Source organism: Panulirus ornatus, chromosome 10 (assembly GCF_036320965.1).
Source record: "Panulirus ornatus isolate Po-2019 chromosome 10, ASM3632096v1, whole genome shotgun sequence".
In the NCBI taxonomy this organism is placed as follows: Eukaryota; Metazoa; Arthropoda; class Malacostraca; order Decapoda; family Palinuridae; genus Panulirus; species Panulirus ornatus.
The window spans coordinates 13,865,548-13,880,051 of record NC_092233.1 but is presented as its reverse complement, the minus strand read 5'-3'; the positions used below and the strand labels follow the sequence as shown (position 1 = coordinate 13,880,051).

The 14,504-nt window shown below is 40.9% G+C and overlaps 1 protein-coding gene across 7 annotated transcripts in view; it reads right to left on the bottom strand.

Moving 5' to 3' along the window:
• Positions 1-14,504, bottom strand: part of ACC (acetyl-CoA carboxylase) — a 333,790-nt gene that overhangs the window by 51,818 nt on the left and 267,468 nt on the right. For all 7 annotated transcript variants that reach the window (XM_071665546.1, XM_071665545.1, XM_071665542.1 and 4 more), the window contains one exon: positions 6,559-6,767. In XM_071665546.1, the coding sequence (XP_071521647.1) occupies positions 6,559-6,767 (209 nt within the window). The remainder of the gene's footprint in view (positions 1-6,558; positions 6,768-14,504) is intronic.

Here is a 14,504-nt window from a genome sequence, read left to right as displayed (position 1 = left end):
TTAGCAATGCTTCCATAAATACCTCCTATTCCTCAGCCACTCCCCTACCTTCAACTACTCTCACCTTTCGCCATTTCATACTCAATCTCTCCTGTTATTTCCTCACAAAAGTGTCTTTTCCAAGCTCACTTACTTTAACAACTTTCTTCTCAAATACAGTATTCCCTCTTTTCTGAAAACCTCTACAAATCTTCATCCGTCTCCACAGAGTAATGATCAGCCATCCCACCAGTTACCCCTCTAAGCATATTCACATGAAAAAATCACTCTTTTGCCCATCTATCCATTAGTATGTAATCTAACTATGCTCACTGACCATCTTTCCGACTGACAAAAGTATACTTGTAAATGTCCCTTCTTAAACCAGGCATTCCCGATCACCAGGCATTTTTCAGCATACAACTCTACAAGCTGTTCACGATTTCCATTCACTTTATCGAATATCCCATGCCCCAAATTATACCCTAAAACTACCATACTACTCACATTTGCATTTAAATCAACTATCTATCTATTTATCTATATCTATGATGCCTGTTCCACTCTGGAAAAAGGAGGTGGTCATGTCAATAGTCTCCATAACTAGTGAACTCTAGTGCCACTTCTTAGCCTTTAGTGCCTCACCCTTTTACAGGCCACTGGCAGAGGGCATATACTACTTGTGTTCTGTTCTTTCACAGATGTTTTGTCATATCTATGATAAGTATAACATCAATATGAATTCTATTTGAGCTAATGTTTAAGCAGCAAAAGACTGTCTGACATGTTACTTAAAAAGTACCATGGTGACCGCTAAAGCTACCTACCTCATGATATCAAATAATGGACATAATTTATGTCATTCATATTTCACTTCAATTAACCATTTCATCTTTTCTTGTTTTCTACAAATGATATTTCAAGTTTTCTGGTAAAACATACAACGATACGGAAAAACACTGCACACATAATCTATTTTGTGGTTATGAGTACACCTTAATCGATAAAGTAACCAAGTGCACAGTCACATCATGGATGAAGTTGATAAAGGTATGAGGTCAATTCATAAAAAAAAAAAATCTCAAAGTATGCTGTCATTCACTATAAAGATCCAATTATAAAATGAAAATAAAAACCAAGAAGCGGCCTTTCTTCATCTTTTCCTAGTGGTACCTTGCCAACAAGGGAAACAGAGATCAAGTATTACAAAAAACATATCATAGATCCAGAGAGAAGGCCATTCCAATCATTAGCCTTTGGTCTGAAGGATAGAGCCTCATGTGGTCTGACCTACAATCTCCTAATATAGTGATTTATTTTATTTTATTATACTTTGTCGCTGTCTCCCGCGTTTGCGAGGTAGCGCAAGGAAACAGACGAAAGAAATGGCCCAACCCCCCTCCATACACATGTATATACATACGTCCACACACGCAAATATACATACCTACACAGATTTCCATGGTTTACCCCAGACGCTTCACATGCCCTGCTTCAATCCACTGACAGCACGTCAACCCCGGTATACCACATCGCTCCAATTCACTCTATTCCTTGCCCTCCTTTCACCCTCCTGCATGCTCAGGCCCCGATCACACAAAATCTTTTTCACTCCATCTTTCCACCTCCAATTTGGTCTCCCTCTTCTCCTCGTTCCCTCCACCTCCGACACATATATCCTCTTGGTCAATCTTTCCTCACTCATCCTCTGCATGTGCCCAAACCACTTCAAAACACCCTCTTCTGCTCTCTCAACCACGCTCTTTTTATTTCCACACATCTCTCTTACCCTTACGTTACTCACTCGATCAAACCACCTCACACCACACATTGTCCTCAAACATCTCATTTCCAGCACATCCATCCTCCTGCGCACAACTCTATCCATGGCCCACGCCTCGCAACCATACAACATTGTTGGAACCACTATTCCTTCAAACATACCCATATTTGCTTTCCGAGATAATGTTCTCGACTTCCACACATTCTTCAAGGCCACCAGGATTTTCGCCCCCTCCCCCACCCTATGATCCACTTCCGCTTCCATGGTTCCATCCGCTGCCAGATCCACTCCCAGATATCTAAAACACTTCACTTCCTCCAGTTTTTCTCCATTCAAACTCACCTCCCAATTGACTTGACCCTCAACCCTACTGTACCTAATAACCTTGCTCTTATTCACATTTACTCTTAACTTTCTTCTTCCACACACTTTTCCAAACTCAGTCACCAGCTTCTGCAGTTTCTCACATGAATCAGCCACCAGCGCTGTATCATCAGCGAACAACAACTGACTCACTTCCCAAGCTCTCTCATCCCCAACAGACTTCATACTTGCCCCTCTTTCCAAAACTCTTGCATTCACCTCCCTAACAACCCCATCCATAAACAAATTAAACAACCATGGAGACATCACACACCCCTGCCGCAAACCTACATTCACTGAGAACCAATCACCTTCCTCTCTTCCCACATGTACACATGCCTTACATCCTCAATAAAAACTTTTCACTGCTTCTAACAACTTTCCTCCCACACCATATATTCTTAATACCTTCCACAGAGCATCTCTATCAACTCTATCATATGCCTTCTCCAGATCCATAAATGCTACATACAAATCCATTTGCTTTTCTAAGTATTTCTCACATACATTCTTCAAAGCAAACACCTGATCCACACATCCTCTACCACTTCTGAAACCACACTGCTCTTCCCCAATCTGATGCTCTGTACATGCCTTCACCCTCTCAATCAATACCCTCCCATATAATTTACCAGGAATACTCAACAAACTTATACCTCTGTAATTTGAGCACTCACTCTTATCCCCTTTGCCTTTGTACAATGGCACTATGCACGCATTCCGCCAATCCTCAGGCACCTCACCATGAGTCATACATACATTAGATAACCTTACCAACCAGTCAACAATACAGTCACCCCCTTTTTTAATACCACTGCAATACCATCCAACCTGCTGCCTTGCCGGCTTTCATCCAAAGCTTCACTACCTCTTCTCTGTTTACCAAATCATTTTCCCTAACCCTCTCACTTTGCACACCACCTCGACCAAAACACCCTATATCTGCCACTTTATCATCAAACACATTCAACAAACCTTCAAAATACTCACTCCATCTCCTTCTCACATCACCACTACTTGTTATCACCTCCCCACTTGCGCCCTTCACCGAAGTTCCCATTTGCTCCCTTGTCTTACGCACTTTATTTACCTCCTTCCAGAACATCTTTTTATTCTCCCTAAAATTTAATGATACTCTCTCACCCCAACTCTCATTTGCCCTTTTTTTTCACCTCTTGCACCTTTCTCTTGACCTCCTGTCTCTTTCTTTTATACATCTCCCACTCAATTGCATTTTTTCCCTGCAAAAATCGTCCAAATGCCTCTCTCTTCTCTTTCACTAATACTCTTACTTCTTCATCCCACCACTCACTACCCTTTCTAATCAACCCACCTCCCACTCTTCTCATGCCACAAGCATCTTTTGCGCAATCCATCACTGATTTAATTTAATATAGTGATACATATCTAAAAAGACAATAGGTCTTTGTAATAATGTATATTTATTGTATGGGGAGGGAGCTTTATACTTGCGGGGCCCCTTCTCTTGAACATTCTTTACTACCACACAACTTCTTAAATTAATGTATGGTGTTTGCATTAACCATGCCATCATTCATCCTTTTACATTTATCCAACACTATTATACTATAAAAGCACTTCTTTATATTTTTCAAACAAGTTCCTTGCCTAATTTAATGTTATGTTCTCTGGATGCTCTATTCCTATACATATCAAAGAACTGTTTACTATCCACCCCATCAATCTGATTCAAAAACTTCGGGGTTGTAATCAAGTTACTCCTCACTCTTTTCTTTTCCATGGCAAGACATTATAAAGCTTTAGCTTTTCCCTGTAACTTAAAGTTGGTCTCTTAATTTTGGTACCATCTTTTGATGCCCTCATCTGGACTTTCTTTATTTACTCAATACACTTCTTAGGTGTACTGACCAAACCTGAGAAGCATATTCTAGTTTTCATCTTATGTAGGATATGAACAGCTGGCTAAATACTTCCTCATCCATATTCAAGCTATTCTGATATTTACCAAAAGAAAGTTTTTCTCCTTTACTATTCTCCTACTATGAGACTCTTGGGATAGGTCAGGGAAGATGTCGACTCCAAATCCTTCTCACACACAGAATCCTGAAGCTTATGGCCTGCTAGATGATGATCACACTGAAGCCTTCTTTCACTAAGTCTCAAATTCAATGCTTCACATTTGCTTGGGATGAATTTCATCATCCATGTATCAGACCAACTTTAGAGTCTGCTTAGGCCACCTTGTAAGCTGATGCAATCCTCCTCATTTTTTATTTCCCACATGACTTTTGCATCATTTGCAAAAATATTCAAGTAGGACTCCAAACCTCCAAGTAAGTCATTCACACAGATCAAGAACAGTAATGGTTCCAAAACAGAGCCCTGGAGCACTCTACTGGTGACCTCCACCTATCTGAAAAAAGGCTCCTCTGACATGTGTCCATCATTCCCTTCCAAAAGATGATATCTATCCATTGGAAGAGTCTCTCCTTTATTATTCCTGCCCGGTACTTTACCTTGTTTATCAGCCTTCCATGCAGTACTGAGTCAAATGCTTACCGGAAGTGAAGACATAAACAGTCTAACCAGCCTTCCCTCTTTTCATAAAGACAGCTCACTCTCTCATTGTAATCTATACATTTTGTTATACATGAACTCCTTTTCGTAAAACATGTTGCCTCTCACTCAGAGAATTTCTCTTCAAAAGAAAGTCATCCCCTTCCTTTCTAATTTACTTTTCCAGTACTTTAAGGACAATACGCATCAAGAAGACTGGTTTGTAATACAACACCTCTTCCCAGTCTGCTTTCTTACAGATGGGTTTGATGCTTACCCTTTTCCATTCCCTTGGAACTCTCTTCTTCTCCATCAACATCTTAACCAGTATTTCACAAAGTCTGTCTAGCGTATCTGCACATACCCTCAGCGCATATGGTGATATTTTATCAGGACCATAAGCTTTGTATGGGTCAAAACCTTTTAGTATTCTTCTGCTGATATCTTTTCTACATATCTCAATGTTTTCCACAGGCTTCTCCCCATCCCATCTTGCTGATGATAGAGCTACAGTGTCTTCCACTTGAAAAAACTTTTGAACTTGTTATTCAGTTCCTCACATATCCTTACAAAATCTTCAACTGCCTTTCTGTCTGAATCCCTTAATAAAATCACTTGGGCTTTACACGTCTTTACCTGACAATGTACTTCTGTTGAATTTATGGAAAAGTTATGGGTTCTTACCTGCCTTATCAATAAGATTCTTTTCAAAATATCTGTTACTTCTTCCTTATTCTGGCATATTCATTCCTTGTTCTCTTATACCTTGCATAAGCTGGCTGGCTAGAGTATCCCTTGCTTTACTATACCTTTGATTAAACCATTCTTAACTCTTTCATAACCTTCCCTATGTGTCTGAGGCTAGAGGTATACACGTTACTACTTCTTCAATGCAAATTTCACAGAAACTTTCAGCACAATACTCTGGTTCCTGACCACTGAACTTCATATCTCAATCTGTGTTAACACAGGCAATGTTAACTTCTGTGTAGTTTCTGCAATCATACCTCTTCCTCAATTCCTACCTCATCTCAGCTCTTTTAACTTTCTTGTTTACCACAACTCAAGTATTACATGACCACTTTCCCCATGTGGTATATAATATATGATATCATTATCCATACTCATCTTTATGAAAATTAGATCTAGTAATGAAGGTGAGTCAGTCCCTTTCATCCTAGTATGTTCATTGATATGCTGGTATGGGAAAGTTTCCTGTACACACTCTAGAATTTTGTCACCACGACTCCCCATCACCATGAAAATCTAAATCCCACCAGTCTATATCATGAGTGAATCACCTATTATCAATACTTTACCTTCTCTGGGAAGAGCATGTTTTACTGCTTCATGTACCATCCAGATGGTTCCTTCAATGTTGTCATTAGGTATTTGTTCTGGATCATTAAAAATCTTTTAAAGATTATATATCATTAACACCACTATGCACTTCTTTTCTACAGTAATCCTTCCAAGAAAAGCATAAGAACATATGTCATTGTGATATGACAAGCATTCTGGAAGATCAAACGGAAAATATATTCTTATTCAGGTAAGGTCTGATAGTAGTACCACTATAGATCTACAAATTTTTACTGATCAAATATGCCTATCTAATTCAATGGTAGACACATACTCATTTACATCCTTTTTATTCCCTTTAGTTCCATCTGAAACACTTACAGCAGTAAGACTTCATTCTTACAACCCTATTTTCACATAAAATGAATACAAAAGCTATAAATGCTGTACCTGTTGAATTTCTCAATCACAGATGTCATTAGCTCATAGGTAATATTCAACTCTAATACTGCAACAATGTAAAATTTAAACACCTAAACCTAATTTCCCTACTAAATCCCTTAAATCTAATTCTAAAAAACTGATGATCCTACCTTGTTGAGTGCACTATATCCAGTAAGAATGATGTGAGAAGATTCCACTTGCACCACTCGCTGGCCAAGTCGTACCAAATATGCTCCGATACCAATTGCTCGGCAGGTAACCATTGAGTAAGTTACAATTTCACGATATGCCTGAGATGTTTCTCCTGCTATCATTCCAGAATGCTGAAGGTTCTCAACACCTAAGCCATCATCCTTACCTAAAGGAAAAAGGCCAGATGATATGCAGAAAAACTCTCTACAATATGATAATATAATGGTTGAATTTAAATGGTAAATTAAATGCATGAAAATTATAAATAAATCACTGGTGCATTATATATATGTAATACAGCGACAAAAGATAAAATAAATATTATTTTTTTTTTTTATTATACTTTGTCGCTGTCTCCTGCGTTTGCGAGGTAGCGCAAGGAAACAGACGAAAGAAATGGCCCAACCCACCCCCCATACACATGTATATACACACGTCCACACACGCAAATATACATACCTACACAGATTTCCATGGTTTACCCCAGATGCTTCACATGCCTTGATTCAATCCACTGACAGCACGTAAACCCCGGTATACCACATCGCTCCAATTCACTCTATTCCTTGCCCTCCTTTCACCCTCCTGCATGTTCAGGCCCCGATCACACAAAATCTTTTTCACTCCATCTTTCCACCTCCAATTTGGTCTCCCTCTTCTCCTCGTTCCCTCCACCTCCGACACATATATCCTCTTGGTCAATCTTTCCTCACTCATTCTCTCCATGTGCCCAAACCACTTCAAAACACCCTCTTCTGCTCTCTCAACCACGCTCTTTTTATTTCCACACATCTCTCTTACCCTTACGTTACTCACTCGATCAAACCACCTCACACCACACATTGTCCTCAAACATCTCATTTCCAGCACATCCATCCTCCTGCGCACAACTCTATCCATAGCCCATGCCTCGCAACCATACAACATTGTTGGAACCACTATTCCTTCAAACATACCCATTTTTGCTTTCCGAGATAATGTTCTCGACTTCCACACATTCTTCAAGGCCCCCAGAATTTTCGCCCCCTCCCCCACCCTATGATCCACTTCCGCTTCCATGGTTCCATCCGCTGCCAGATCCACTCCCAGATATCTAAAACACTTCATCTCCTCCAGCCTTTCTCCACTCAAACTCACCTCCCAATTGACTTGACCCTCAACCCTACTGTACCTAATAACCTTGCTCTTATTCACATGCACTCTTAACTCTCTTCTTCCACACACTCTACCAAACTCAGTCACCAGCTTCTGCAGTTTCTCACATGAATCAGCCACCAGCGCTGTATCATCAGCGAACAACAACTGACTCACTTCCCAAGCTCTCTCATCCCAACAGACTTCATACTTGCCCCTCTCTCCAAAACTCCTGCATTTACCTCCCTAACAACCCCATCCATAAACAAATTAAACAACCATGGAGACATCACACACCCCTGCCACAAACCTACATTCACTGAGAACCAATCACTTTCCTCTCTTCCTACACGTACACATGCCTTACATCCTCGATAAAAACTTTTCACTGCTTCTAACAACTTTCCTCCCACACCATATATTCTTAATACCTTCCACAGAGCATCTCTATCAACTCTATCATATGCCTTCTCCAGATCCATAAATGCTACATACAAATCCATTTGCTTTTCTAAGTATTTCTCACATACATTCTTCAAAGCAAACACCTGATCCACACATCCTCTACCACCTCTGAAACCACACTGCTCTTCCCCAATCTGATGCTCTGTACATGCCTTCACCCTCTCAATCAATACCCTCCCATATAATTTATTATACTCTGTCGCTGTCTCCTGCGTTAGCAAGGTAATGCAAGGAAACAGACGAAAGAATGGCCCAACCCACCCATATATACATGTATATACATATAAGTCCACACATGCACATATACATACCTATACACCTCAACGTATACATATGAGTGTGAACGAATGGGGCTTTGTTGTCTTTTCCTAGCAATACCTCGCACACATGAAGGGGGGAGGGGGTTGTTATTACATGTGTGGTGAGGTGGCGATGGGAATGAATAAAGGCAGACAGTATGAATTATGTACATCTGTATATATGTATAGGTCTGTGTGTGTGTATATATATGTATACGCTGAGATGTAGAGGTATGTATATTTGCATGTGTGGACGTGTATGTGTATACATGTGTATGTGGGTGGGTTGGGCTATTCTTGCGTCTGTTTCCTCGTGCTACCTCGCTAACGCAGGAGACAGCGACACAGCAAAATAAATAAATAAATATACATATATATATATACATTTTATTTTTATTATTTTGCTTTGTCGCTGTCTCCCGCATTTGCGAGGTAGCGCAAGGAAACAGACGAAAGAAATGGCCCAACCCACCCCCATACACAATGTATACACACACACGTCCACACACGCAAATATACATACCTATACATGTCAATGTACACATATATATATATACATATACAGACACATACATATATACCCATGCACACAAGTAACACTGTCTGCCCCCATTCACTCCCATCGCCACCTCACCACACATGGAATACCTTCCCCCTCCCCCCTCATGTGTGCAAGGTAGCACTAGGAAAAGACAACAAAGACCCCATTCATTCACACTCATTCTCTAGCTGCCACGCAATAATGCCCGAAACCACAGCTCCCTTTCCACATCCAGACCCACACAACTTTCCATGGTTTACCCCAGACACTTAACATGCCCTGATTCAATCCACTGACAGCACGTCAACCCCGGTATACCACATCAATCCAATTCACTCTATTCCTTGCCCTCCGTTCACCCTCCTGCATGTTCAGGCCCCAATCACACAAAATCTTTTTCACTCCATCTTTCCACCTCCAATTTGCTCTCCCACTTCTCCTCGTTCCCTCCACCTCCGACACATATATCCTCTCAGTCAATCTTTCCTCACTCATTCTCTCCATGTGCCCAAACCATTTCAAAACACCCTCTTCTGCTCTCTCAACCACGCTCTTTTTATTTCCACACATCTCTCTTACCCTTAAGTTACTTACTCGATCAAACCACTTCACATCACACATTGTCCTCAAACATCTCATTTCCAGCACATCCATCCTCCTGCGCACAACTCTATCCATAGCCCACGCCTCGCAACCATACAACATTGTTGGAACCACTATTCCTTCAAACATACCCATTTTTGCTTTCCGAGATAATGTTTTCAACTTCCACACATTCTTCAAGGCTCCCAGGATTTTCGCCTCCTCCCCTACCCTATGATATATATATATATATATATATATATATATATATATATATATATATATATATATATTTTTTTTTTTTTTTTTTCATACTATTCGCCATTTCCCGCGTTTGCGAGGTAGCGTTAAGAACAGAGGACTGGGCCTTAGAGGGAAAATCCTCACCTGGCCCCCTTCTCTGTTCCTTCTTTTGGAAAATAAAAAGAAAAACGAGAGGGGAGGATTTCCAGCCACCCGCTCCCTCCCCTTTTAGTCGCCTTCTACGACACGCAGGGAATACGTGGGAAGTATTCTTTCTCCCCTATCCCCAGGGATAATATATATATATATATATATATATATATATATACATATATATTTTTTTTTTTTTTTTTGCCGCTGTCTCCCGCGTTTGCAAGGTAGCGCAAGGAAACAGACGAAAGAAATGGCCCAACCCACCCCCATACACATGTATATACATACGTCCACACACGCAAATATACATACCTACACAGCTTTCCATGGTTTACCCCAGACACTTAACATGCCCTGATTCAATCCACTGACAGCACGTCAACCCCGGTATACCACATCAATCCAATTCACTCTATTCCTTGCCCTCCTTTCACCCTCCTGCATGTTCAGGCCCTGATCACATAAAATCTTTTTCACTCCATCTTTCCACCTCCAATTTGGTCTCCCTCTTCTCCTCGTTCCCTCCACCTCCGACACATATATTCTCTTGGTCAATCTTTCCTCACTCATTCTCTCCATGTGCCCGAACCATTTCAAAACACCCTCTTCTGCTCTCTCAACCACGCTCTTTTTATTTCCACACATCTCTCTTACCCTTACGTTACTTACTCGATCAAACCACCTCACACCACACATTGTCCTCAAACATCTCATTTCCAGCACATCCATCCTCCTGCGCACAACTCTATCCATAGCCCACGCCTCGCAACCATACAACATTGTTGGAACCACTATTCCTTCAAACATACCCATTTTTGCTTTCCGAGATAATGTTCTCGACTTCCACACATTCTTCAAGGCTCCCAGAATTTTCGCCCCCTCCCCCACCCTATGATCCACTTCCGCTTCCATGGTTCCACCCGCTGCCAGATCCACTCCCAGATATCTAAAACACTTCACTTCCTCCAGTTTTTCTCCACTCAAACTCACCTCCCAATTGACTTGACCCTCAACCCTACTGTACCTAATTACCTTGCTCTTATTCACATTTACTCTTAACTTTCTTCTTTCACACACTTTACCAAACTCAGTCACCAGCTTCTGCAGTTTCTCACATGAATCAGCCACCAGCGCTGTATCATCAGCGAACAACAACTGACTCACTTCCCAAGCTCTCTCATCCCCAACAGACTTCATACTTGCCCCTCTTTCCAAAACTCTTGCATTCACCTCCCTAACAACCCCATCCATAAACAAATTAAACAACCATGGAGACATCACACACCCCTGCCGCAAACCTACATTCACTGAGAACCAATATATATATATATATATATATATATATATATATATATATATATATATATATATATATATATATATATATATATATATATATATATATATATATATATATGAATCACATGAATCAGGCTGTGTAGGTATGTATATTTGCGTGTGTGGACGTATGTATATACATGTGTATGGGGGGGGTTGGGCCATTTCTTTCGTCTGTTTCCTTGCGCTACCTCGCAAACGCGGGAGACAGCGACAAAGTATAAAAAAAAAAAAATATATATATATATATATATATATATATATATATATATATATATATATATATATATATATATATATATATATATACATATATATATATATATATTTTTATTTTTTTTTATTATACTTTGTCGCTGTCTCCCGCGTTTGCGAGGTAGTGCAAGGAAACAGACGAAAGAAATGGGCCCACCCCCCCCCCCATACACATGTATATACATACGTCCACACACGCAAATATACATACCTACACAGCTTTCCATGGTTTACCCCAGACGCTTCACATGCCCTGATTCAATCCACTGACAGCACGTCAACCCCGGTATACCACATCGATCCAATTTACTCTATTCCTTGCCCTCCTTTCACCCTCCTGCATGCTCAGGCCCCGATCACACAAAATCCTTTTCACTCCATCTTTCCACCTCCAATTTGGTCTCCCTCTTCTCCTTGTTCCCTCCACCTCCGACACATATATCCTCTCAGTCAATCTTTCCTCACTCATCCTCTCCATGTGCCCAAACCACTTCAAAACACCCTCCTCTGCTCTCTCAACCACGCTCTTTTTATTTCCACACATCTCTCTTACCCTTACGTTACTCACTCGATCAAACCACCTCACACCACACATTGTCCTCAAACATCTCATTTCCAGCACATCCATCCTCCTGCGCACAACTCTATCCATAGCCCACGCCTCGCAACCATACAACATTGTTGGAACCACTATATATATATATATATATATATATATATATATATATATATATATATATATATACACTCCATCTTTCCACCTCCAATTTGGTCTCCCACTTCTCCTCATTCCCTCCACCTCTGACACATATATCCTCTTTGTCAATCTTTCCTCACTCATTCTCTCCATATGAACAAGCCATTTCAAAACACCCTCTTCTGCTTTCTTAACCAAACTCTTTTTATTACCCCAAATCTCTCTCACAGTTTCATTACTTGCTCGATCAAACCAACTCACACCACATATTGTCCTCAAACATCTCATTTACAACACATCCACCCTCCTCCGCACAACACTATCTATAGCCTAAGCCTCGCAACCATATGACATTGTTGGAACTACTATTTCTTCAAACATACCCATTTTTGCTTTCTGAGATAATGTCCTCAACTTCCACACATTTTTCAACACTCCTAGAACTTTCACCCCCTCCCCCACCCTGTGACACACTTCCGCTTCCATGGTTCCATCCGCTGCCATATCCACTCCCAGATATCTAAAACATTTCACTTCCTCCAGTTTTTCTCCATTCATACTTACCTCCCAATTGACTTGTCCCTCAGCCCTACTGTACCTAATAACCTTGCTTTTATTCACATTTACTCTCAACATTCTTCTTTCACACACTTTACCAAACTTGGTCACCAGCTTCTGCAGTTTCTCACATGAATCAGCCACCAGTGCTGTATCATCAGCAAACAACAACTGACTCACTTCCCAAGCCCTCTCATCCACAACAGACTGCATACTTGCACCTCTCTCCAAAAGTCTTGCATTCACCTCCCTAACAGCCCACCCATAAACAAATTAAACAGCCATGGTGACATCAAGCATCCCTGCCGCAAACCGACATTCACTGAGAACCAATCACTTTCCTCTCTTCCCACTCGTATGCATGCCTTACATCCTCGATAAAAACTTTTCACTGCTTCTAGCAACTTGCCTCCCACACCATATATTCTGAATTCCTTCAACAGAGCATCTATATCAACTCTATCATATGCCTTCTAAAGATCCATAAATGCTACATACAAATCCATTTGCATTTTCTAATTTCTCACATACATTATTCAAAGCAAACACCTGATCCACACATCCTCTACCACTTCTGAAACCACACTGCTCTTCCCCAATCTGATGCTCTGTACATGCCTTCACCCTCTCAATCAATACCCTCCCATATAATTTCCCAGGAATACTCAACAAACTTATACCTCTGTAATTTGAACACTCACCTTTATCCCATTTGCCTTTGTAAAATGGCCCTATGCATGCATTTCACCAATCCTTAGGCACTTCACCATGAGCCATATATATATATTGAATATCCTTACCAACCAGTCATCAACACAGTCATCCCCTTTTTTAATAAATTCCACTGCAATACCATCCAAAGCCTTCTGCAAAGCTTTCACTACCTCTTCTCTGTTTACCAAATCATTCTCCCTAACCCTCTCACCTCTTCCATCTTTCTCTTGACCTTCTGCCTCTTTCTTTTATACACCTCCCAGTCATTTGCACTGCAAAAATGTGGTGTGGGAGACAAGTTGCCAGAAGCAGTGAAAAGTTTTATCGAGGATGTAAGGCATGTGTGCGAGTAGGAAGAGAGGAAAGTGATTGGTTCCCAGTGAATGTCAGTTTGCGGCAGGGGTGCGAGATGTCCCCATGGTTGTTTGATTTGTTTATGGATGGGGTTGTTAGGGAGGTGAATGCAAAAGTTTTGGAGAGAGGGGCAAGTATACAGTCTGTTGTGGATGAGAGGGCTTGGGAAGTAAGTCAGTTCTTGTTCACTGATGATACAGTGCTGGTGGCTGATTCGGGTGAGAAACTGCAGAAGCTGGTGACTGAGTCTGGTAAATTGAGGACAATATGTGGTGTGAGGTGGTTTGATCAAGTAAGTAATGAAAGGGTAAGAGACGTGTGGTAATAAAAAGAGTGTGATTGAGAGAGCAGAAGAGGGTTATTGAAGTGGTCTGGTCACAGGGAGAGAATGTGTGAGGACAAATAGACAAAGAGGATATATGTGTCAGAGGTCGAGGGAACGAGAAGTGGGAGACCAAATTGGAGGTGGAAGGATGGAGTGAAAAATATCTTGAGCGATCAAGGCCTGAACATGCAGGAGAGTGAAAGGCATGCAAGGAATAGAGTGAATTGGAATGATGTGGTATACCA